This window comes from Dreissena polymorpha, chromosome 2 (assembly GCF_020536995.1).
Source record: "Dreissena polymorpha isolate Duluth1 chromosome 2, UMN_Dpol_1.0, whole genome shotgun sequence".
NCBI classification, from domain to species: Eukaryota; Metazoa; Mollusca; class Bivalvia; order Myida; family Dreissenidae; genus Dreissena; species Dreissena polymorpha.
Genome location: NC_068356.1, coordinates 149385544 through 149411128, shown reverse-complemented (window position 1 = coordinate 149411128; position 25585 = coordinate 149385544). Strand labels below are relative to the sequence as shown.

The following is a 25585-nucleotide window of genomic DNA, read 5'->3' as shown; positions in this document are numbered from 1 at the left end:
GGATTTCTGAATACGGAAAAAGAGGATTTTGGTCGGTCATTGTAGGTGTGTTGGTGTTAAATTCGTGGAATCATGAAATCATAGAAAAACTAATGTCCCACGAATGATATTGATTTTGCAGTGCTTGCATTTACTTTATGTCTAGCATAGTGGATACTGAGCGGTATTATTTCGTAAAACTGACCCTGGTAAAAATGAAATCTATTGCACACAAGCCGTAATCACAAAAGTATGCATATTACTTCACAGGCTGTTTACTATTCGTTTGTAGCATACTTATATCGGGTTGTGATTGAAAGAAATGTCAAAGAACTATCTAGAATTTTCTATTGACACTTACCAGCGGATCTGCACAGCGGTGTTTGTAACACGGCGACCTTCTTGCACTCATCGCACATGCCATCATCTATGTTACACGCGTCATCCGTGCAGGTGGTGGTACAGTTGAGGCTACACGTGGGTCCGTAGAACCCGGGCCTGCACCCAAGGTCGCGGTAACATGGCCCGTCGCGATTGCACACACCTCCATTGCAGTTTTCTCCGCAGAGTTTATCACAAAAGTCGCTGTAGAACCTGGCCTCACAGCCGTCTCGGCAAACTCCGGTGAGAAAATTGCAGTTCCGGTTACCGCTCCCATCCGCCCTACAGTTCAAGTTGCATCTCGCGGTACAGTCGATATCGTAGAATCCAGGCGAGCACGCGCCAACTACGCAGTTGCCTGAAGTCTTGTTACAGTAGATTCTCCCGTCAGCCGAGGAGGAACATCCGGTGCTGCAGTTCGCCGAGCACGTGATTCCCCAGCGTCCCTGTTTGCACGTTTCACATTCCCCGTTATCACGGAAACACGTCTGGCATCCCATATAATTACAACTGGTCCGACACATTTCGCCATAATATCCGTCAATACACGCTCCAATGCAAGTTCCGTTTTCTTGGTAACAGATTCTGCTCGTACAATTCCCGCACGTGCTCTGACACGTGTTTCCATAGTAACCGCTCTGACATGCAGTGCATTTCTGCGTATAGCGGTCACAAATACCTTGGCAGTTTACCGGACATGACACGTTGCAAAACATGCCTGTCAGCCCCGCGCCACATTCTGAAAGCGGACCGTAACAAGGTGTGTGAGAAACTGTGTGGGAATAGGGTTTGAAATGATATTGTTGTGTCCACTCCTTCCCTTGTGTGCATAAATTAAGTATCAGAAGCTTTGTTTGTGTGTGTCTTTTAAAGTTTTTGAGGAAATTCCGCGCCTGAGGCTGCATTTTCTAAGACCCTAAGAAGTCCCTGCTCCCATAACTTATTGACATACTGAACACAGGATAATTGATACAAATCTGCAATGTCCAGCTAGCTTTTCTTTTTGTCTGAAAAATATTACATTTTATGACGCGGTCTTGTTCAGTAGGCGAAACCGGACTACCCGGAGGAAACCCTACCTGTCAAGTATGGTGTACACAGAGCAAACTCTCATGCTGCCGGGAATTACTAAAATAGATTCGCAATGATGTACTTCACTTCAAACCACTTGTCAACATTATTTCCATCTTAAATTTATTGATACAAATAAGCCACCTTGCACATCAAGAATCAAAATTGCTTTTAGCGTTCCCATCCGTAGGTCAACATTTAATATGGCAGTAAAAAAGACGTAAATGCTCATGGTGCTGTGCATTTCAATAAATAATTAAAGCAATATTTGTGAAATGTTTATGGTTCATTTATAAATATGTTGATTGTTATGAAACGGTAATGGTTCGTTTATCAATATATTGATTGTTCGGAATTATTTATTAAATATACGATTTTAATTGCGCGGAATAGTTTCGTACGGAAACGAGCGCCGTCGTGCGAACATGGCTATTTTGTCATATGCCCTAAGCTATAACGTTCGGAAACTCTTGCAAGAGTCAGGTTTTAATGACGTATGGTTATATTCAGAATCTGTTAATGTTAACAGCTTTAATATAATGTTTCGCAATAGATTAAAAGATTTGTTTATTTCAAAATGGCGAATTAATGTAAATGACTCTCCATCACTATATTTGTACAAAGAATTGAAACCCATTTTTGAAAGATCCATTTATTTAGACAAAATTGAAAATTCGAAATTTAGAAACATAATCGCAAAATTGAGATTGTCTTCCCATGTTCTATTTATAGAAACTGGTAGGCACCAAAATATTCAAAGAAATGAAAGAACATGTACATTTTGTTCAATGAATGAAATTGAAGATGAGTACCATTTTGTTCTTATATGTCCTTTATATGATAATATTAGAAATACATGTATACCTGTTTTTTACAAAAGAAGACCAAGTATGTTTAAATTTATACAATTGTTGAATGAGACTAGAAAATCTGTATTGATACGTCTAGCTAATATTTTTATATAAAAGCATTTAAACTTAGAGCCGAAAATTTTTAGTCTTATGAGAGAATAGTTTATTCCCCAAAATTGTGATTTTGTAAATAATTTATAACTGCATAATGTCTCAATTTTATTTTTCTCAATCACTAACGGATCATAATCATTTACTTAACTTTGTTTAACAATTAAGAGCCTTCTCTTTCATATTGCATTCTCACAAAAATCATCTATGTGTGAAAATGCACAAACATTTGTTGTTAGTTTGACGCATGTGTATGTTTATGTATTTATGATTGATTTACAATGTATTGTTTTTGACGATGAGCTGTATATGCTTAAGTCGCAAATAAACTATCTGTTCTGTTCTGTATAAATCCACGTAAGGTCTTCTGATCTCATAAGCGGTAATTATGAGTCCCCATAAGATATAACCGATTCAATGTACATATGAAGCTACCCTGAACCGATATTCTCATGGCACATTTTCAGGTAACCGATTCAATGTAGATATGAAGCTACCCTGAACCGGTATTCTCATGGTACATTTTCGCACGACGCGGGAAAAAATGAGACGCGTTCTGATAAAACTGGGCTTAATGCATGTGCGTAAAGTGTCGTCCCAGATTAGCCTGTGCAGTCCACACAGGCTAATCAGGGAAGACACTTTTCGCTTTTATGGTATTTTTCGTTTAAAGGAAGTTTCTTCTACACGAAAATTCAGTAACGGCGGAAAGTGTCGTCCCTGATTAGCCTGTGAGGACTGCACAGGCTAATCTGGGACGACACTTTACGCACATTCATTACGCCCAGTTTTCTCAGAACAATGCACAAATGGTGAATGCTACATGTATATATGATGTAAGATAAGGCTTAAAGCAGAGAAGCTAAGGTCACAATTAACACAAAGTATTTGTTTAATAAAAAAATAAAAATAAATATGTGTTAGTCTTTACCAAAAAGACAACATTCCATACATTACCAAGACTCGTATCGAGACATTTTATTGTCGTTATATTGTCGTTGATAGTACAACTTTGATTAATATAAATGGTTCTAAAGAGACAATGAAAAAATAATGCCGATAAACTGTTGTCATGATGCAATGTCACTACAACACGTGTTAGAAAGCCTCACTCGAAAGCTCTTCTTTGAATAGTGAGCAAACTAATGAAAAATTATTTACACATATTTGAAAATATTAAGAAAATATACAAAAAAAACCTGAACCAAGCAAACCAGGCCAATTAAATATCCGATATATAATTTATTTGATTACGTAAGTTGACGTACAATCCGTTGTCAAAGCACCAACAACAGGAAAATAAATAGTAATATAAAATTTCATATCTGTGATGGTTACATTTCTGGTGCCAAGCTCAAAAAACACGAAAAGGTCGCATGCGGGCTCAGTAAAGACGAACGCGTGAAGATTTCGTTCAACAAAACTACATCTAGTAAACGTGAACTTGTGCGAGGACGAACGTACAGACATGCGGACACTTACCTGCTGTTCTGCATAACGGGGTCTGAAGTTGTGGAAGTTTGTTGCATTCATCACATACACCGGAAGTCCTGCCGCACGCGTTGTCGTTGCACGTATCCATACACGAGAATTCGCACCTGTCACCATAGCGACCTGTTACACAACCCTTTGCAGAGCACACACCGGTACGACCGCACTGTCGGGCTACACAGGAAGCGCTGCAGCTCTGGCCGCACTCCGTCCCGAAGTATGTGTCCTCGCATCCCACGATACAAGTGCCGTTGCTGAACTGGCATATCCGGTTACCGGTGCTGTCACTTCGACAGGTGGCGCTGCACTGAATTGTGCACGTGGCGTCCCAGTATCCCGGCTTGCATCTCTGCTCATCACAGTGTCCGAGATCTTTACTGCACGAGATCACACCGTTGATGTTAGCAGCGCAGTTCGAGCTACAATTCAGCTCACAGCGGGTTCCGTAGAAACCGGTCTTGCACGTGCTGCATTGGCCGCTGTCTTTGTTGCACGTTTCACAGTTCGCGAACAGACACGGGTTGTTGCATCCGCTGTCGTAGTAACCGTTCTGACAGACGCTGCACGTGCCTGTGTTCTGGTCACACCTCAATGGAGAACATTTTCCGCAGAACCGCGAACACTGTGGTCCGAATAATCCTGAAAATGGATATAAAGCACACAATCAAATGCGTCAATCTATTATCGCATATTGTGATACATACACACTAGTATTTGCATAATCAAATGGTATCTAAAATAATTGGGGTTATCACGTGATAGTCAAGATGGCGACTTCAATGCCGAGACAGGTATTTTTCGCTGTTTTATACCCTTTATTAGTTTTCTTTTTTTTAATGCCACTTTCTAGCCATATCATCAACAAAGTTATTACCATTTATTTCGTATTAATATTCGCTCTATATTTCGACTTTGCTCGCTAAGAAAATTTTAGCGGAATAAAACAATTACATCTCCCGCTATGAAAATTCGTGCAATGAAAACGCGCAAGGATCTAGAACTTTTTGCATGATGACGTAAAATATGACGTACCGTCGTCACATCCATTGCATACAGAAGAGTATCTGTCGCAAGTGCCCGCACATCCGGCAGCGCAGGTCTGGTTACAGAAAAGTCCATGTAAACCAGCTGGACAAGCTGAAAAAACAATCGGTACGATTATATCACAATACACTCGTTCTTGCTTTATTTTTAATTGTTTTGTCGTTGTTAAGAGTATTGTTTTCAAAACGTCTTTAACGGTTTGTAAACGTGTGCCACTATTTCACCCTAGGACGATTATTGTTTATCGTGCACTGAGCGACTGTAGATAGATTGTAGATAGATAGCGGAAATATTAAAATAAGAATGAATATTTGTTGAGACAGAGATACCAAATAACGTTTGCATTTTACATGAGGTAAACTATTATATTGGAACAATTTTATATGATTCTGTTTAGGTTTAGTGCGTTTTTAAAGGGGCCTTTTCACAGATTTTGGCATGTTTTGAAGTTTGTCATTAAATGCTTTATATTGATAAATGTTAACATTGGGTCTAAAAATCTCCAGTAAAAAAACAAGAATACAATTAAAGAATTTAAAAAAGTAACCCTCAACGGAGCTCGAACCACTGACCCCTGGAGCCATGGATCAAAAGTCTACCGCTCTATCCACTAGACTTTCCGCTCTTATACCATTTCTATTGTATTTTTTTACCTGATATATGCAATTCTCGCAGTATCAAAAAACAACGACAACGACAGCAACAAAATTCTCCAAATTATTCAATTGTTTCGCGTTGCAACGCTTTATAATTTTCAGGTTTTTAAATCGTCAAAATGCGCATAGTGGATATTTTAGAGCATGGAAAATGTTAAGTATAACTGTTTCCTCACAAATATCATAACTTAAAGAAAAATTTGCGAATCTGAAACATTTTTTTTTCAATTTTGTCGATTTACCAAAGCGTGAAAAGGCCCCTTTAATGAAGGCAATTGCTTACAATCACAATATTTTCAATTGCACGAAACGCCGAATGTTTTTATATGAAAACCTGTTTATAAAACAAAACGCTTCTACACGTGTTATATACACGCTCTAAACTACATGTGCACTCAACTATGCCAACATCGTGTATCTTGTATGCTACCACTCACACTTTGCAACTAGGCACAACTTTTTTAATGTCTTTTTTCAATATTTGTAAATAACACAGCTGTTAATAGGCCAATTTTACAAATCCAATTGTAGTTATATCATAATCAATATACTAGTATTATGATTCTGGTGTATTATGATTATATATGTTTAAGAAAAAAAATCTGAAATTGCAATCTATTTTGCAGAACTTTATAACACACTCAATCGTGCTTAATATTCCGAACCTTTCACATAGATTCTGCACTATAAGTTTCTTGGGATACATTTATTAGAGCTATTCAGTTTGGATTGTCATTTTATCTTAGTAGAAACAAAAACTTGCCACCAAGATCCATGTAAATTAATTGAGGCTCGCTCTGGGAAAACGGGGCTTAATGCGTGTAAAGTGTAACCCCAGACTAGCCTGCGCAGCCCGCAATCAGGGACGAAACTTACCGTAAAAACTGGATTTTCGCCACGAAAATACTGCATTAAAATTAAAAACAGCGGAGAGTATCGTCCCTGACTGTGCGGATTTCACAGGCTTATCTTGGACGAGACTTCACGCTCATGCATTAATCCCCCCTTTCCCTGAGCGTAGTTCAAATAAACGTAAAGCAAGTACGTAAAGAAAAAGTGCATGTCAATTTAACAGGTTACGTCTTTACCCAAATTTTTAACGTTAGAGCCGTATAATAATCAAACCTTAACCCACGCATGTTACATGTGCAATGACGAGATAATAATGAAAACAACGAGGAGAAAAGTAAGGGAGAACTGCGAAATAATAAATGAGAACGAAATCAGTCAGGGCAGAAATTAGTAGATAGTAAAGAAACAATGCCCATGTATGACCATCATATATTATTTATAATAAATCAAGAATTGTTTTACCTGAAGTACGACAAAACCACGATTGCCTTGGCGTTGACTGCGAGCATTCTAAACAAAAGCCCGTACTTTTATCGCATTTACCGTCAATGCACGTGGTTATACACGGATTCGTGCATTGCGCGCCATAAAAACCGTCCGCGCACGCGCTGTTACAGGCGCCTGTTGCACCGTCACAACCCCCACCCACACAGTTTGACGGACAGGCGGTGAAGCAGCCGACGCCATAATAACCGAACGCGCATCCCTGGCGACAGTCATTGGAGCTCGTTGCGCAGTCTCTGTTTCTACACCTGTCGCTACAATTCTTGTCACAGTACATGTCGTAATATCCGATATCGCAACCGTTCGTGCAAATCCCCGTGTTCCGGTTGCATTCGTTCACACCGGAACTGGAATCCTTGCAGGTAAAGCCGCACGTGTTCTGACACCTGTTCCCATGAAAACCCGGTACGCAGGTGTCCGTGCTGCAGATCCCGGTGTTGATGTCACATCGGACGATACCGTTACTTTCCGGCGTGCAGCGTCCACAGTCCACTGAGCAGCTTAGCCCCCATTTTCCCGCAGTACATTCGGTACACTGCCCGGTAGACTGACTGCATACCTGCAAACGACATATACACATATACGTCTCGCTCCGGGAAAAAGGAAATTAAGCACATGCTTAAAGTCTCGCTCAAAAGTAGCTTGTACAGTTCCACAGGCTAATCAGGGACGACACTTTCCGCCTGAAATGGATTTTTGCTAAGAAGAGACTTCCTTTAAACAAAAAACAACAAAATGCGGACAATGTTGTCCCTAATAAGCCTGTGTGGACCGCCCATCTGTGACTACAGTTTACGCACATTCATTTATACCGGTTTAACAAAGCGAAGCTCATATCAACATATGAAATGTCATAGATTTATAATGAGTCAACCTGCTATATTTTTTAAAATATTCTTCATCAGTAAAAGTCTTGGTGTAAATGTTCGCATGCTTACTAGTAATGACCCCAAGTAGACAGTGGAACTGGTTTATGATCATTAAAGCCTCTATAACGCTCAAAATCTACAAAAATTTCGTAAAGTATTTCGTAAAATAAAGTTTACAGCTAAACAATCAGTGTTTCTTATAGCAATAGCCACAATTTCAACGCTAGATGTGGTATGATTACATAGATTTGTGTAGATACAAAATGCTCGTTTGTATTAATTTGTGACACAATTAATTCCATTTTATTTTCCCGCGAATATATGTATTCACACGACACACGAACACTAAAATGGTACAATGTTAGTTTTCATGTGTCGTATGAATAGATATCGTTGCGGGAATTTAAAATTGAATTAAATATGCAAAACAATTATAAAAACGAGCATTTTGTATCATCTACAAACATCTATTTTACCAGACCATATCTGGCGTTGAAATTTCGGCAATTGCCATAAGGAACACTGATTTTTAATTGTGTAACTTTATTTTACGAAATATTGTACGAAACTTTCGTTGATTTTGAGTGGTTATGGGGCTTTAATGTTAGTGGACATTGATTTGTGATATGGAGCGTTATTGGACGCTGACGTTGGCATTGCAATTATAAAGTTTCGGGGACGATTAGTGGACGGAATATATATATATATATATATATATATATATATATATATATATATATATATATATATATATATATATATATATATATGTGTGTGTGTGTGTGTGTGTGTGATTATGTACTTTCGGGGTTGATGTCATTAATAAGTTATTATCAAGGTTAGTACAATATGACGTTGATTTGTGATAATTAAGATTAGGAGACGGTGACATTGATTCATGACTGTGAAGGTTATTGGCTCATGTCATTAAGTCAAGACAGGTTTACCTTGCAGCTCGTGGCGTTACAGCTCTTGTCGCACGTGTCTCCCCACAGTCCCTCCCTGCAGTTGGCACACTTGGCGGTGTACCGGTCACATGTAGCGTACACAGCCCGGGGAGCAGGGGGTCTGACAGCTCTGGCCGTAGAAGCCTTCGGTACACACTGGACATTGGAAATAATTATAAGTCGTGTATTAAGTGCCGTCTCAGATTAGCATGTGTGCAGTACGCACACGGCACGACACGTTGCGCCTTAACTGAATTTTCGCTTAGAAGAGACTCTCTTCAAACGAAAAATACCGTAACAGCGAAAAGTGTCGTCCCTGATTAGCCTGTGTGGATTGCAGAGGCTAATCTGAATGATACTTTAAGCACATGCATTTAGCCCCGTTTTCCCAAAGTGGCTAAATACAATTTATAACGGAGGAACAGTTACATTAACCCCCCCCCCCCCCAAGCTATTTCAGCATTTCATGGTGCAGCGTTTTAGCAAAATGTGACCTAAAACCTGTTAAGAAATCACAACAAACAATGAAAGTACCATATATATAGTGATGCCATTAGTGTAATTATGTTAGTATGCACTGTGCAATGGCAACTTCATTAAATTAGATAGGGACAAAAACCGGTCTGGATATGATGCACATACGTTATGTTGCATGCTCACGCATACACTGCATCCGTGACAACAATATGAGACACGATGATGTTACTTACAAGCACCGTGAATGACATATAAAAATATTTCAATGATTCTATAATTGCAACATTCCTTCATTCAAGTGAGTTGTTTTGTTTGTTCAGATTCGGTGGTTTACTGAGGGTTTTTTATACCGATAATGCTGCTTTTGTTGTACGCAAGTGTTACTGTAATATGAAATAAATGCTGAGGAAACTTGATTACCGAAACAAAAAATAACATTTTACCAAGCTAACATTCAAAGTAAATTAAGTGTTTGTGCGCAAGTACGCTCGCGCGCGTATATTTAAAAATACTTTTTAAGGATGCCTATTGCCTAATTCCTGATGTCCTAAAACCGTATGTAATACTCACGTCCAGATGGACAGTTGAAGTCAGGGTTTGGCTTCAGACATTCCACACAGACGCCCTGGTTTCGGTCACACCTGCCGTCATAGCAAAGAGACTCGCACTTGCGGTCACAGTGGGCGCCGTACCATCCGGCCAAGCAATCCGAGCTACACCGACCAGTTAGGAAGTCGCATGAAATCAGACCCGTCGTGTTACTTCTGCCGCAATTGGGATTACAAAACCTAAAACAGTCCGTGTACCAGTAACCGGCGGTGCACTGTCCGGAAGTGCAGTTGGCCGTTACGATGTCGCAGGAAATGATTCCCCCTACAGGCACACATGCACGACTGCAGTTGTACTGGCACAACTCTCCGTATTGCCCGCGGGCGCATGTGGTGCATAGGCCGGTCGACTTAGTGCACGTGATACACGTAGTACAGCTCTGTCGGCAAAAGGAGCCGTAATATCCCGGCATGCATTCACCATCACATCGTCCGTCAACCTGTTGACACGTGGTCCCCGCAAGACAGGTGTCACACTGCCTTTCACACTGGTCTCCATAGCGACCCACGACGCAACCGATGCAGGTTCCGTTATAGCGGCCACATATATTTCCGGCACAGAAACTGCTACTGCATGAACTGTTGCAGAACGTTCCGGTAAGTCCGGCGGGACAAGCTGTAAAAAACACAGGAAAGAGACGGATTAGACAACACCCCGACATGTGTCATTTATACGACTGTTCCTACAGTCAAGTTTGTAATTATAAGTACGTGCTTGTTACCGAACAAATTTTATCAGTAGTAGTACACTTTTTCAGGAGCTTATTGAGTGCTTTTCAAAATACATAAACATGTAAATTAACGTCAAAGAAAAAAGCAAATAGTGTTAGGATTATAAAAAAAACACTCTTTAATTACAGATTTCAAACATCCCAAAATAATCACAACAACAAACTCACTAAAAGACTAGTTTCTACAATAGTGAGAAGGAATACGAAGGGAAAAATGAAATGTTATTAAAAAAACTCAAGTAGCAGTATGTGTTAGAAAACTTGCTGACTCCCTGTCAATTTAGACTACATTGTGATAACGCACAAAGATTAGTCATAACCTTATGACATAAGATATGGGAGTATTATTTGAAGACGTGCCACATTTCAAAATATAAGAATTTGATATTCAAAGTTATATGCAGAGTGACTGGAAGAAGGAATACTGTGTGGTGTTATCATTCTTCGTCAAATAAATACAAAGGCTGTTGTTCTGTAAATCTACAAAACAGACACACACATACACACACGCACACAATTGGTTTTAATACAATGTTGCTTTGGTGCTGTTCAATGTTTCGTTATCGTTGTAATGTTCAAGGTAACGTTTTTAGATGATGCAAGTCAATCGTATGCGGAGAAGGTTAAGCTAGACGGTTGATCTTCATAACAAATATCTAGACCACGTGTGACCTGTTTTTCGTTTATTAAATAAACACACAATCCTTGTATTTAGACGTTTGTGTATTATGGGAACACATGTTTCGTTTGAACGGACAATTAAACAATGACCTCGACGTCACAAATCACATCTCATAATACTAACCGGATGTTCTACATAGCGGTGACGGATTGGTCTTGCTGCACTCTTCACAAACACCCAGCGTCCTGCCACACCGTCCATCCGTGCACGTGGAATTGCACATCCGGTCGCACATGTCGCCGTACCACCCTGGCAGGCATCCGCGGGTGCAGTATCCGGTGACATTACAGACACTTGTCAAACAGTTAGAGTTGCATGAAATGTCGCACTGTGGACCGTACTTTTCGGGCACGCATCCCTCCAGGCATCTATCCGCCGCACCCAGGCAGTTCCGGTTCACGCAGTTTGCGCTACAGTTGCCGTCACACAGCCTTCCAAACCATCCGACGTTGCAACCGTTTGTGCAGTTTCCGCTCTGAAGTTCGCAGACGACATCCTTACAATTCAAACTGCATGACGAGGTACACGTGGGTCGATAGAATCCTGGCACGCATGCGCTGCTGTCACAGTTTCCGCTCACCTTGTTGCAGGAAATGATACCAGAAGACAACGGGAGGCACTGGGTACTGCAGTTGAATTCACACGAAATTCCGTGAGCTCCGACATTGCAAACCAGACACGCTCCAGTGAACTGCGCACAGCGCGTGCACCGATTTCCACACCGGGTGTCGCATTTGTCCCCGAAATAGCCGTCCACGCACGCGCCTTGGCACAAACCGGAAGTCTGATCACAGACGCCACTAGCACAGTTGGGGCATGTTCTCTCACAGTGGTCGCCATAACGGCCGCTGATACACCCTTTGCACCTCGCCGTGTATCGCTCACATGTGCTCCCTGAGCAGTTGCTACCCCCTGGACAGGGCGTGGTACAGAAGTTACCATAGAAACCGACATCACATGCTGAAACCAAGAAATACCTAGTATTTAACATTATCCTCTTCTCCGAAAATAAGGCATATATGGTTAGAAATTAAAATAATTTTATTACCTGAGGTAAAGCTACTCATCTTATTTGATCGTGTATTATAAAGTTAAATTTTTTTCATTGCAGCAGAAGTAATTATTGCGAGCTGTTAACCAATTTATTATGTCCGCTTTGTTAGATTATATAGTTAGCCTGGAAACTCCACATGACGTTAGCGTTTTTAGTAAAACAAAATGTCATTCAAATATGTTTTGGATTAAAAAATATAGCAAAATATCAATTTGAAATATTTATAAAAATTTACTCAAAGTAAAACTGAGAGAAGAAGCTGACTTATTAATATGTATTATAGTGTATTATATCAGAGACACATAAAAAGACGACACGGCGCAGATGTACGAACGCACAGTTATTAACATAGTTTCCAGGCACATACATCAATTGAAAGGAAATCAATTAAACTATGGTTCTCATGTTATATACTGCCAGCGTAGGTTCAAAACAGCCTGCGCAGTCCTGCCATGGGCTCCCATGTCCGCTATTGGACCGCGGGCCGTGTAAGAAGCGGAAAGGATACTTCCAGTCCGGGGCCGTACTCACCAACCGATTCATAGTCTTGAGAAAATAAAGTATATAAATTGTAATGTTCTGAAACTTAGTTACCGTCTAGATTGACAGAATAATAACATATTGTTTGCTAAGAACAATACGTAATGACAAAATCACTATTTTAAGGGTTTTTTATTGAGTCGAAAAGTATTCTTTATCCTAAGTCTAAGAATGGGTTGGTGAATATGGACCCTGATTTCATGCATGCGCAGGCTGGTCTGTAGCTTCGCTGTACGCATATGCCATAAGATCGTTTTTTTGCACGACGCGTGCCATAATCATATTGCGCACTTACGCTGCGGATTACCGTGGTTAGTTATACTCGACACTCATACACAGTGTAGAAACTTGAATTTTTATGTAGCGCTTGTTGATACATTCCCCTGAGTTGTTATTTTCTGTCCCCTTTAATTATATTCTGGTTTTCAGGAAAATAATGGATTATTAAATATGATGAAAAATCGTATGGACACACTCAACTCATTGCAGTGCCGGATACAGCAATATAGATCAATATCAGAATGTACGATATTTTCCTTCCTATAACTCTGATGTTATGAAATTTACACAAAACCCTTACACCTATTTGTTATTGTCTCATATGCGGCACTTCAATGGCGGGTAATTAATGTTAAATGTGTGTAGATTACCTCGCATTGCATTGCGGATGTTGTGCTGTTAAACTTCCAGTTACGATGACAACATATTGATGACGTCACATTGGTGAAGACATTTTGTGTAGACGTACATCCGACGGACAGACACATTTCACAACTTCACGACAAAAAAACACGCGGGAATTTACCCATTCACTGTTGTTAACAATTCCAAAACAAGTCCAGACCCGGGATTGATAAGTCTTCATTTTCTTGGAGGTTTTTAATGAGGTATTTTATATGTTTTGGCTGCGAAAGTGATAACCTCAATCTAGTTTTAATAGTAATAATAATTCAATTATAGCTTTGATTCAAACTGAATGTATTTTTGTGGTATTTTGAACTCCCATAAAAAATAGCAACCCTAGTTTTGTCGTAGAAATTAATAATGGTTGTGCAAAATGGATTTAATTATTGAACAATTTTAAAAAGTGGTGGTTATGAAATTTATGAATTTGTTTTAAACTATATTCTGAACAGTTGAGAAACAGAAACACCTGCCTAAAGCGGTTATCTGTAATTTAGATTGGTCCTAGAACGACCGAGAGACTGAATGGAGTTTGGTAAAATGTTTTATTATAACTACACAGGCTAACCTGGGACGACACGTTCAGTACATGCATGAAACCCCGTGTTTCACTGCGAAGCTCATATACTTAATGGAATAAAATGAGATGGAGGTTAGATTAGTGCAATTGTAGTAAGTTAATTCCCCTTACATTGGAAGTAGAGCGTATCGAGTAAATAAACAAAACGGGCATTGAGAAAGCAAAATCAGATAAACAATAAAAAAAGGTTAGTCTAAGCTATTAAATAGGTTATTGGTAAAAGAAAGAGCTAAAATAAAACACATGTCAAACTGAACTGTCTATAGAGTTAAACAAAGCATGGTTGACGAAAAGCAGATTAGCGCCATGCAAGCACTAATGAAAGCGCGGTTGTTTTCTCTGATTCCCGTGCCAACACCTACCAGCCTCTCTGCACTGGAATCCGGGTTTAGGCAGGTCACATTCTCTGCAATACCCGAGCATTCTGTCGCACGTATAGTTAACACAAGTGTTGTTCGAGGGACACGTCAACTGGCATTGGTTTCCATAGTAACCGACGCGACATCCGTAGCTACAGGCGCCACCGACGTCATCGCACGTGGAGTTGACACATTTTGAGTTGCAGCGCGTGTCACAGGTCGGGAAGTTGTAGTATTCATCGACACACCCGTCCACGCAGTTGTTTCCGGCATTCACGCATCGTTTATTCCTGCACGTGGTACTACATGGATGGGCGCACGTGGGGTTATAAAACCCATCGTCACATCCGTACAGACAGTCCCCGGTATTTATTTCACACACTTGCACATCGAGGCTTCTCTCCGCGCAGGTTTGACTGCATGTCAGGCCACAGTGTGGGGCAAAGAACCCGGGCTTGCATGCGCCGCTAGTGCAGTCCACCGTTCTCTTTCGCGCACGTGCTGAAATTCTGCCCAGGGTCAGAAACACAGTTGGCGCTGCAGTTACGCTGACACGTGTCACCGAATGTACCAACGTTGCACACCTCGCAGGTTCCATTCACTCGGTTACACACCGTGCATCGGTCGTCGCATCTGTAGTTACAATTGTCGCCATAGTAACCATTGACACATCCTAGCTGGCAGAAGCCGGTGCTCTGCTCACACAGTCCGTTCACGCAGTTTGGGCACGTGCGGTTACAAATGTCGCCCCATCTGCCCACCACGCACCCAATGCAAGTGCTGGTGTAGCGGTTGCAGGTTCGATTCCAACACTGAGCGCCGCCGGGACAATCTTCATTACAGAATGTCCCAAATTTACCCACACTGCACGCTGAAAAGCAAACACGCACAGCGTCATGATGGCAACCCGCGTTAAATGTGTTGAAATCTGAGCATTTTTGTTAATTTATCATTGATGCACCTTAGGTTATTAATTACCGCGTTATCCAGATGTGTTAATTACGTCAATGCTATTATATTAGGACTGTTGCCGTGTTCGATGTTAATATAGAAAATTACGCTGACATCGCTTTCTTTGTTATTTTGCTGCACAAGTCAGTTAATTTGTTAAATATGACATATGAATGTTATATAAATATATTATTGCAAGATATTTTTGCATGCTTATGTGTAGTTTCATATGTTCATATATGAAAGGGGAAGAAATCTAGCTGAATATACTTTACTTATGAGTAAGAGTTATCTTTTGTTGACAAATCATCAATCCGTATTGTCGCCATGTATGTTTCAAATTTTAATTTGTGATAGATGGCTAGTGTTTCAGCGAACGTTAGTTAATAAATGTGTTATTGAAAAGAAAAAATCGATTTCAAACTGAAATTACGTAATGCATCTTCACATGACTTCATGCAATGTGAATATTGCGATCGATTGAATAATTTAAAGCTTTAAACTGTTGTTTGTCATACTTCTGCGCGAAGAACCAAAAATACATGCGTTATAGATGTTGTTTTATTCAACAAGGGGTCCTTGCGGATTATTTAATTATACATAAAGGTATTAGTACAAGACTGTACGACTATTAAGAATGCAATGGGAATTCGGACGATTTGAATATTGTTTTTACAATGTTGTGCTCATAAACCCTCCTTAATGACTTGTGTATTGTTTTTATTGCTGTTATTTTTTTACAGATGAACTTAATTTACGTCAAATTAGTACACGTTTTTCAGGAGTCAAGTGGAAGATATATTGGGTATGAAAGGCACATGTTCAGATGAAAAAAAAACAAACATGACAATAAGGCAGTTGCTTACATTTTACTTGATTATCTAGGTAAGTTAATATCTCAATATTATAAAAATAAGTTAATGTTGTTAATAGCGCTGAATTGTTTTAGAAATAAATATATTAGTACAGGATATTTAATGTTTTCTAGCGGTTACACATGGTATAAAACTAGATATGTACCAGTTCACCCCATCCTCATGCAATCAGTATATGTGATGATATTAGTACTTATTTATTGCAATTATATATACAAGCCAGCATATTAACAAATGAGTTATCATGTTACCGTCGAAAAGCCTATTCAGGGAACGGACTTCGTTGTCAAGTGATAGCATTACAGGAAAATGGGTTACTGCTTCTAACTAGTTATAGCCTCCGATGAAGAAAATACTGAGATATTCTTAAGACATTTTGATCATAGTATACGAATGATATGTTGTGTACATACAGACATAAAGACACTTACTGTTCAAGTATTTTGAAACAGCAATAAAATACAAAATAATATCAACAAAATCAATGACAGGAATGCAAAACGCATGCAGCATGTCTTTTAATATTCATTCATATAATTCTATACACATATATAATGTGTCCAATATTCAAAATAAAATACGATTCTACTAGAGAACAATTCTAAACATGATATGATTTCAATGTATTACATATTCAATCAATTAATGAGCAATGATCAATGTGTTTAAAGGACATTACACAAACGACGAGGAAACACAAAATAAATATAAATATAAAACCGATTGAATTGCAGCATATCAAACAATCTAACCTATGGTCTATGAAGTCTAAATACTTACGCTTGCTAATTTATGGGTGAAAATCGACGAACACAAATTCGACTTAGTTTAAGTCTCTTTCAACAACATAGTAGCGATGACCTTTAGGGCGATTGAACATATTGATTTTTTGAAAAGGCAGGTTATCATGATAACAGAAGAAGACACGCCCCCGTTAAAACAGCAGATATGAAGGCGTTGCGTAACAACATGACCATGTCTATTTAAATTAAGAATCAAACATAACAACACATCAAAGTAAAACATAATTTCCATTTGTTATATAGTTAAAATATCGCAAAATATCGCAAAATAGCAGTATGCTCTTACCTCGTTTACATCACTTAACCGGAAGTCACAGTCTATGCGAATGTACTGGAACCGCGCATGCGTGCCACTTCCGCATGGCGCTCGATCGATGACAAAGTCATACTTTCAATTCATATCGCATTTACAGGACAAATGTTATCTGACAATTATAACAAATATTTAGACATTGGAATGCGGATACAATATTACTGAAACATACACGTATTTTGGTGTTGAATATTAATGGCAACACTATTATTATTTTTTTAACATAATTGAAGTGTGTATGTGTAGTTTGCAATTATAACGTGGTAAAGTTATTGTATCACGTGAAAAAAGGTGTGCATTACGTCATTGAAACTGCGTATCATGTGCCGATGTCATGAATGGCTGGTGTTTTGAACAGCATTATGATGTTTTGTTCGTGTGGCATATGATGATATTTCAAAAGCAACTATGGATGAAAATGATGGATGAAAATGTTGGACGAAAAGACAGAACAGAACAGAACAAGAGAGATTTTTATTGAGGCAAGACCCGAACAGCTATATTTCATATTAATAAGACCAACAGATTAATACAAATTTAAGCTAAGACCCGTAACTACATCTTACATCCACACTTTTGAACTATTGCATACAAAACGCGTATTTGAATAAATACGAAGTAAGACGCGCATTTTAAGCTTCAGTATTTGTCAAACAATTTAATATTTTACGTAAGGAAATATAGCATTTTTTTACCAACGTATGTAAAGTTTAGTTCGTATTGTGATTGTATGCTTATGAAATTAAAGATGTTAATTGATACGGAGTTTGTGAAAGGTAGACAGACCACAAAGGAAATGTGTTATGATTATATATCGTTAATAAGCGGTGATCTATAGGAAGCAAAACACGTGCATGGTTAGGAAGCACTCTGGGTTACACACCATTAATAAGTACTAAAGCTACGACGAAGTCATTGTGAAATCACGTGCAAAACTCTCCTATCAAGCAACTTTATCTTACTAAAAAAAGTTAGTTAATCTTAACGTTTACGTATGTATGAGTGTCGATCAAAACAACAACAAAACATTTTACTATCAAGCCGTTAATTATGATCGGTGTAAGTACTGCTTAGTAGAATGTATGTAATTTAGGTTAATCAAATATGTAACATGAATAATTTAACTTTCATATGCTTAACTAGCGTAGTTATACCTAAAGTCTATTATAATTAAGAGTTATAATTTCTATATTTTATATCACATTTTATTGGAAGCTCTATATCAGCAAATTGTAACAACATAAACAAACACGTCTAAACTAGCTCACACAACAAAGCCACGTGTTAAAAGCCATTAAAATTGAGAACTAGATCAAAATATTATTTCGCAATTTCATAAAATACCATCATTCTTTTGTAGCATAAAACGAGAATTAAATCTAAAAACAAATATTTTTTGATGACAGCATAATTGGCCACTTACTTCCGGTTGGACACAGGACACCTGCGTTTGCGCCTTTATCACACTCTGCACACGTTCCAGAGTTGATGTCGCATGTATTGTCAACACATTTTGACCGACAAACTTCGCGGCATGTCGGCGTGTAGGAGCCAGGCTCACACGCGTACACGCAATTTCCAGTGGCTTGATTGCAGAGGGGACCTTTCGTATGCAAAGAAAGATTTATGTCACCATAAGGTATATGGACTAGTCAATGATAACAAAATATTTTATCAGTCTAGGGGATGGTATATGACGTATTATCTGAAATAGCGCGAGTAAGAACACTGATATATATACTATTTTTAACAATCGACTGGATTAATATTTATTTTACTATATACAATAACAAACCTTTTTTTCAGATGAAATCGAACTGTTTTTTTTTCTAATAATAGAACAAGAGGTTTACTTGTTTCTATGATGTTTAATGAAGACATTATATACCAAAAGCTGTTCCGCTAGAATGTCAATAGGACATTGGACAAACAGCGAGACGCATAAATCTAATATAACCTAGGAAAAATGGAGACAATAACCTTAAAATAGGTAAACATCCGTTGGTAAATCGAAAGCTATGTACGATCATGAAAGAAAAGACGATTGTTAAGAAAATGAAGAACATTTCTGGCGATTATTAATAAAAAAAATGAATCGCGCACATTGAAATGCCATACACTGCAGATTAGTGACATAATGAACACTTTCTATTAAAAAACGTACCCTTCTCTGTATTTGCGGGGCTTCTTTTACAGAATTGGGAACATCCGAGCGTGCACTTCGCTCCATAGTAGCCGTCCCGGCAGCCATACGTGCAGTCACCGGAAGTGAAGTTACAATACGCGTTGCCATTCGGATCCGAACCGCAGTTAACAGGGCAGGACTGGTTACATGTCTCTCCGTAGAAGCCGCTGTCACAGATGGCGTTCAAACAGGTACCTTTAGTGGAAATACATAAGGGACACACATGAGTTTTTTCTAACGGTTTATTCGACATGTCGCAATCCCGTGATCAGGGTAATTGTAATTGTTGATATTCGACAGCTTATTTGTATTGGTAGTTTGGAATAATCCCATGCATGTAGGTTGTGTTAATGGCATGGTGTGTTCAATTTTACACAGTTTTTGTCATTTTATCTCTCGCTAGTGTTGTATTCAAATGCATCCATCATTTGTATTTGATTCAAATACTATTGCAAAGTAATGTACATAATCATATCGAAAACATATACGACCTACATTGATTCTTCACGTATAAAAGCGATTTTTTAACGAAGTGTACTATCCAACATTACAGGAATGAACATCATGCGCGTAGTACGTAATCGTATTAGACAGTATAAGTGATACTTCTTGTTCAGCGTTGTTCGCACATCAAATTCTGTGTTGTTAAGATCTAGATAAGCTTTAATATATTTGTTGATTGCCGTTATGTTATTTTTGAGAAGTTATAAACTTGATATGTTTTTATAACATTACGGTTTTTCTGATACTTAATTTAAGTTGTTATTGTCATTTTAAGTCTTCATGATATTAGATTGAGTAATATTTGAATGAACCTCCTCAATATTAGCAATATAATGGACATCATTAATAACAATACATGTAAATCTTTCGATATTTCAAGCCAAGACACATAAAACCATCAATAAGAGACTCTACAAAGAAACATTATTAGAATCGAAATAGTAAACCTAACCAAATCTATAATTTGTATATCGAATAGTAACATTGATAATATTCAGGTTCTATGGGGTAACTGTTAGGGCCACTCTTCGTCTCGCACTGTCGCCCTCAGGATTACAAAGGCGAGAACCCCATATAATGAAGGTTATAGCGCGATGTCGCGTCCTAATATCTGCTGTCCTGTTCTCGTTTCGTGATTTTGCTCCTTCATATCGTGTTCTCGGGTACTCGCCCTTTTCAACAAGAGGTCAACAATTCAATACACAGAGTACACCGTATGAAACTGCACACCTACCGGTGGTTCTATGGCAAACGTCGTATCCACAGTTCGGACAAGATCCACTGCAGTCGTGTCTGTAGTAGGTAGGCATACAACCGTCTCTGCATGTGCCGTCCTTAAATGTACGATACAACTTTTAAAATTGTGTTATTTTAGTTATAACTGCACTTCTCCTTTGCTTATTGTTTTTTTGTTACCAGTGGATGCACCTATATTTGTATATAACTTTTTGTGTGTACTTATTTTAAAAATGTGCTATTCATGTCGTATCAAATAGACATAGAAAGATGCATGTCTATTCAAGTTTCAAGAGAAAGAAATTACATGCCGTGATTAACATATTCCCTGTCTCTTTCGTGTTATTGGCATTACCAAAGGATCGTTCACTGACTATTCAGCATTACTAAATCATGATTAGGAACTGCTTTCAATTTTCTTATAATATCTATAATAATTTGGTATGAATTATGCGTACAATATTAAGGAAACTATACCGATATATTGCAGTATCTTGCGCCACCGACCGCCACACAGTTGACTCCGCATGGTAATTGACATTGAGAGCCATGAAACCCAGGCTTGCAAACAGTGCATCTGTAAGACGAATAAGTAAGCATTGCATGGTTTGTTGCTACCGGCCTTATACATTTGTGCTTTGAAAAATATTTGTCACAGCAGCGTTTGTTATAAACTAAATTGGTTGGAACAAGCACACATGTTTGTCTGTCTTTCGTGTTGTCTATCTGTTAACGTTCGCATTTGAAATTTGAAAACAAATTCTTTTGTAATGTATTCACGTTTTTCAAGCGTGTAACCGTCTCGTAATTTATTGGGTAGTGAACGTTTTAAGTTTATACAACATAGCATGTAGTATTTTCTTTGTCATTTTTGTTACGTCTATTGTTTAAATCCATATACAACTTTTTAATAATATACTTTTAATACAAAAAACAGCAACATCTGGAAATTATGTTCTTAATGTAATAAAACTGAGTAAACCATAAACCTACCGTCGAAAAGATCGCTAAGTATGTTAGCTGAAATAAACCAGTACATAAACGTTCGCAACACAACCACTTACGCAAATTGGTATCTGTCACACACGACACAGTTTGAAAGACCGAGTGTAGCCTCACATGACACATCACATTTATCACCCCTGTAACCCGGTCTGCATCCGTCTAAGCATGTACCTAGATATTAAAAAACTTCATATATATAACACGTGTCTATTATAGTAAGGTCTGTTTCAATACTTGCTTCGACATGTTAGTTTTTTTTCTGTCCATTATTTTAACACTTACAAAAACTAGGTTTTAAAAATACAATCTACGTTCATTAAAGATAATTTTATGTTTATTATAGTGGCGCCATTCGCGACTTAGGGCTAGCATGTTTTGACTGTTGTATTTACTTACCGTTGTGAATGCATATGTCTCCGGTGTCTCTCAGACAGTTACTGTTGCATGATATACAGTAGGGGCCGTATCTTCCAGCAACACAGACAGCGCAGGTCAAGTTGTCTGAGGGCTCGTTGTAGGTACAGGTGATGCAGCTGTAAGGTATACAAGGTGCGTATGTGCCGCGTTCTGTGAAAACTGGGCATACTGCATGTTCCTAAATTGTTGTTCCCAGATTAGCCTGTGTAGTCCAACAAGTTATCAAGGAAGACAGTTTCCTCTCTTATGAAAGTTTTAGTTTGAAGAAAGTCTATTCTAAACTAAAATTCAGTGTGGGCGGAAAGTGTAGTCCCTGCTTAGACTTTGCGGACTGCACAGGCTAATATGGGACGACACTTTACGCACATGCATGAAGCCCAGTTGTTCCAGAACGAGGCTTGTATGGTCACCGTATCATGACTGCACAAAATTGACGTTACTTCCTTACTGAGTGGACAGACGCCGTTTAGTTGATGAAAAGCACTGTATACTTACAGGCTAACTTCCTAAAGTGTTCGATGAAGGATTATTTTACTATCGGTATGAAGTCACAAAATAATGTCAATTTTAACCAACATTATGTAAATTTAACCCAACATAATCTTAACTTAACCTACCGTAATGTCAACTTAACCCAACAAATGTCAACTTAACCAAACATAATGTTAAATCAACCCATTTATACTGTCAACTTAACCAAATATAATCTTTAATTAACCCAACAAAATGTTAACTTGATCCATCATAATGTCATCATGACTCAAAAAAATGCCGTCTTGACTCAACTTACTGCCAACTACCAGTTTCTTTCAATATATAACACATTTTTTAGAAATACCTGTCTTCTTATTGACATGCATGCAGTTAAAGCCATTGTAAGCCATACAAAGCCTCTGTAAACACTTTTACTTATTTCACTTGTTTTACTATAAATCCGCATTTAAATTGATACTAAAGCATTACTGACGATAGCTATATGGTTTATAAAACCATCATTTGAGTATTAATTTACTTTTAAACGCTGCGGATCGCTTCCGTTATGTGGAATATTTAAAATATCGCGCTTTCCTTTTCTAGAACTTTTTACGGTTACGTGATAGCTTGGTGCGAAATTTAAACGAAGAAATTGAACAAAATGTAGAATATTTTCTTATAAAATTGATGAAATTTGAGCAAGTGTGCTTTATTGAAAACGCGTTTCAAGCATGGGCAAGTCACGTGACGATGATGATGATGATGATGATGATGATGATGATGATGATGATGATGATGATGATGATGATGATGATGATGATAATGATAATTGGATACATGCTATTTAAAAGAGAGACATCTGGTGTACGACGTCTTTAAAATTTGAAGCTTGCGCAAAATGTGAAAAAAAAGATTTTACCAAATTGCTGAAATAAGCCCTAAGCATCAATCATGTTTTTTCACGTCTCTGTGACTGTGTTTCTAAAACATACTTGGCTAGATTGCAGAGTCGTTGACACTTGCTACCGTGGTAGTTTGGTTGACATCCATAGTAGCAACTACCGGTTACCGGGTCACACCTGTAAATATACAAAAATAAAATAGAACCGTAGCCGATTGATACGCTGGAAATATTGTTTAAGTTTAAAGATGACAAAAGTTTGTTAAAAACAACAACAACAGAACTACAATGTGTACCATGTTTATTTACAAATAAAAACTATTTCAACATTTCATGTGTAACGTACCTCGCCGTTCCATTTGATGGTGATACGCAAGTGGTACCACACTGGTCACATGAGGTTTGGTAGAGAAACCATCCTGGCTTACAGACAGAGCAAACGGCATCTGAAATATAAAATATTATACAAACAGCAGTATGTTAGTGGCGTTTTATGATTATTCAATGATATTTTTTTCGCTTCATAAACCTCAATATCAGCTATGCGGAGTCTTAAGACATTTTGCACTAGTTTTCAGTTAATGACATACAGAACTAGTATAACATGCGCCCGAACAATAAAACATAGCAAACAATCCGAGCTTATAATTAATGTAGGGATCATTTGAACCATTAATAGCCAATATCTATTTTGCTTGGCTTGAATAAATTAAAAGCCAAAACTTAAATAACTGATGCATATCTCCATATATATTTTAAATATAGGCTATACTTCAATGACCTCAAGTACATATAGTGTACAAGCACTTTGATATAAAATGATAAGTGTACCAAAATTCGATTGGTTTATATGTATACATTTTTACCACTACACGGGTAAGAAATCCCTTGCTTGTTTTAATTGTTCTATAGCAGGGATAGTTTCAAACAGTGCCTGCAAAAATATAAACCATTGTATGCAACCAAACCAAAAGTTCTATACGTTTGTCGCTGCTCTTTTATGCCTTTAGGAATTCAAAAATAACACAAATATTTCACTTAAGAACATTACATATTACATAATTAACCATTATCAATACATATTATGCAATTTCTAATTTACCTCAATATAATGTATACATCTTCTATACTGCACATAAACTTAATACAATTACCAATTTCATGCTGTTAACATGTTATTTACCATTTCATTTACAAGCGCATGCCTGTATGTGCCCCTTTAGTTTCAAATAAGTTCCGCTATCTTTCAAGATTATGCCCGACATCGAAAATATCTTTGATTGCGTATTCACCACGTGAATATTGTTTCGTGAAGGTTCGGATCATGTTGATGTTTCCACACAATACTTACTATTTGTTCCAGTGCACGAATCGCATCCTGAGTTGCTACAGCACTGTGTCCCGTCTAAGTTGCGATAATATCCCCTGGCACAAGTTACACAATCTACCTTGGACGATCCTGCCATTGCCAAACAGCTGTCGCAATTCTGAATTGAAATGGTAACACTATATTATATGTTACGAACAACGTAATGTTACCTTATCATATGCAGTACCTTGAAAAATAACAAAACATATTTAGCCTGAATACCATGATTTTAAATATATAAACACATGGTTTAAAATTTCATGAGGAATATTTTGTTGCAAAATACTTTTGTATAAAGATTGCCTTACAACTTATTAAAATAAATACGTACCGGTACGAATGATTGACATGGTGTGCATTTAGGACCAAGGAAACCGGGTAAACATCCGTCATATACACAGGTTTGGTTAACGTGACAAGCGTGAAATCCGAAAGAGTCCTGATAACAACCTGAAAATGGTCATAGAGCGTAAGTTCAATGTTCCTGTTGTCAATAAACACCTAATACACTTAAAATGTAAATTCGTGTGATTGAATTTTCTGTTATGTTACTTCTTTGTTTTCTGTTATATTACCTGTAAA

The 25585-nt window shown here is 38.0% G+C and overlaps 1 protein-coding gene and 1 long non-coding RNA gene across 2 annotated transcripts in view; both read right to left on the bottom strand.

Annotated features, from left to right (window-relative positions):
• LOC127870196 (zonadhesin-like) overlaps window positions 1-21406 on the bottom strand; it is a 54192-nt gene extending 32786 nt beyond the window's left edge. The window contains exons 1-12 of the mRNA XM_052412852.1: window positions 21315-21406; window positions 20836-20935; window positions 19578-19793; window positions 18837-19016; window positions 11378-12214; window positions 9804-10457; window positions 9467-9504; window positions 8757-8912; window positions 6899-7499; window positions 4917-5021; window positions 3876-4523; window positions 341-1099 (exon numbers count right to left, since the gene is read on the bottom strand). Coding sequence (XP_052268812.1) covers window positions 341-1099; window positions 3876-4523; window positions 4917-5021; window positions 6899-7499; window positions 8757-8912; window positions 9467-9504; window positions 9804-10457; window positions 11378-12214; window positions 18837-19016; window positions 19578-19793; window positions 20836-20911 — 4270 coding nt within the window. The 5' untranslated portion in view covers window positions 20912-20935; window positions 21315-21406. The remainder of the gene's footprint in view (window positions 1-340; window positions 1100-3875; window positions 4524-4916; window positions 5022-6898; window positions 7500-8756; window positions 8913-9466; window positions 9505-9803; window positions 10458-11377; window positions 12215-18836; window positions 19017-19577; window positions 19794-20835; window positions 20936-21314) is intronic.
• Window positions 21407-21926: 520 nt separating this feature from the next.
• On the bottom strand, window positions 21927-25096 carry LOC127869403 (uncharacterized). The gene is made up of 5 exons (XR_008044542.1): window positions 24986-25096; window positions 23981-24080; window positions 23726-23812; window positions 22239-22375; window positions 21927-22013 (listed from the first exon to the last, which is right to left on the bottom strand). It is a non-coding gene; the product is annotated as an uncharacterized LOC127869403 (long non-coding RNA).
• Between the last annotated feature and the right edge of the window lie 489 nt (window positions 25097-25585).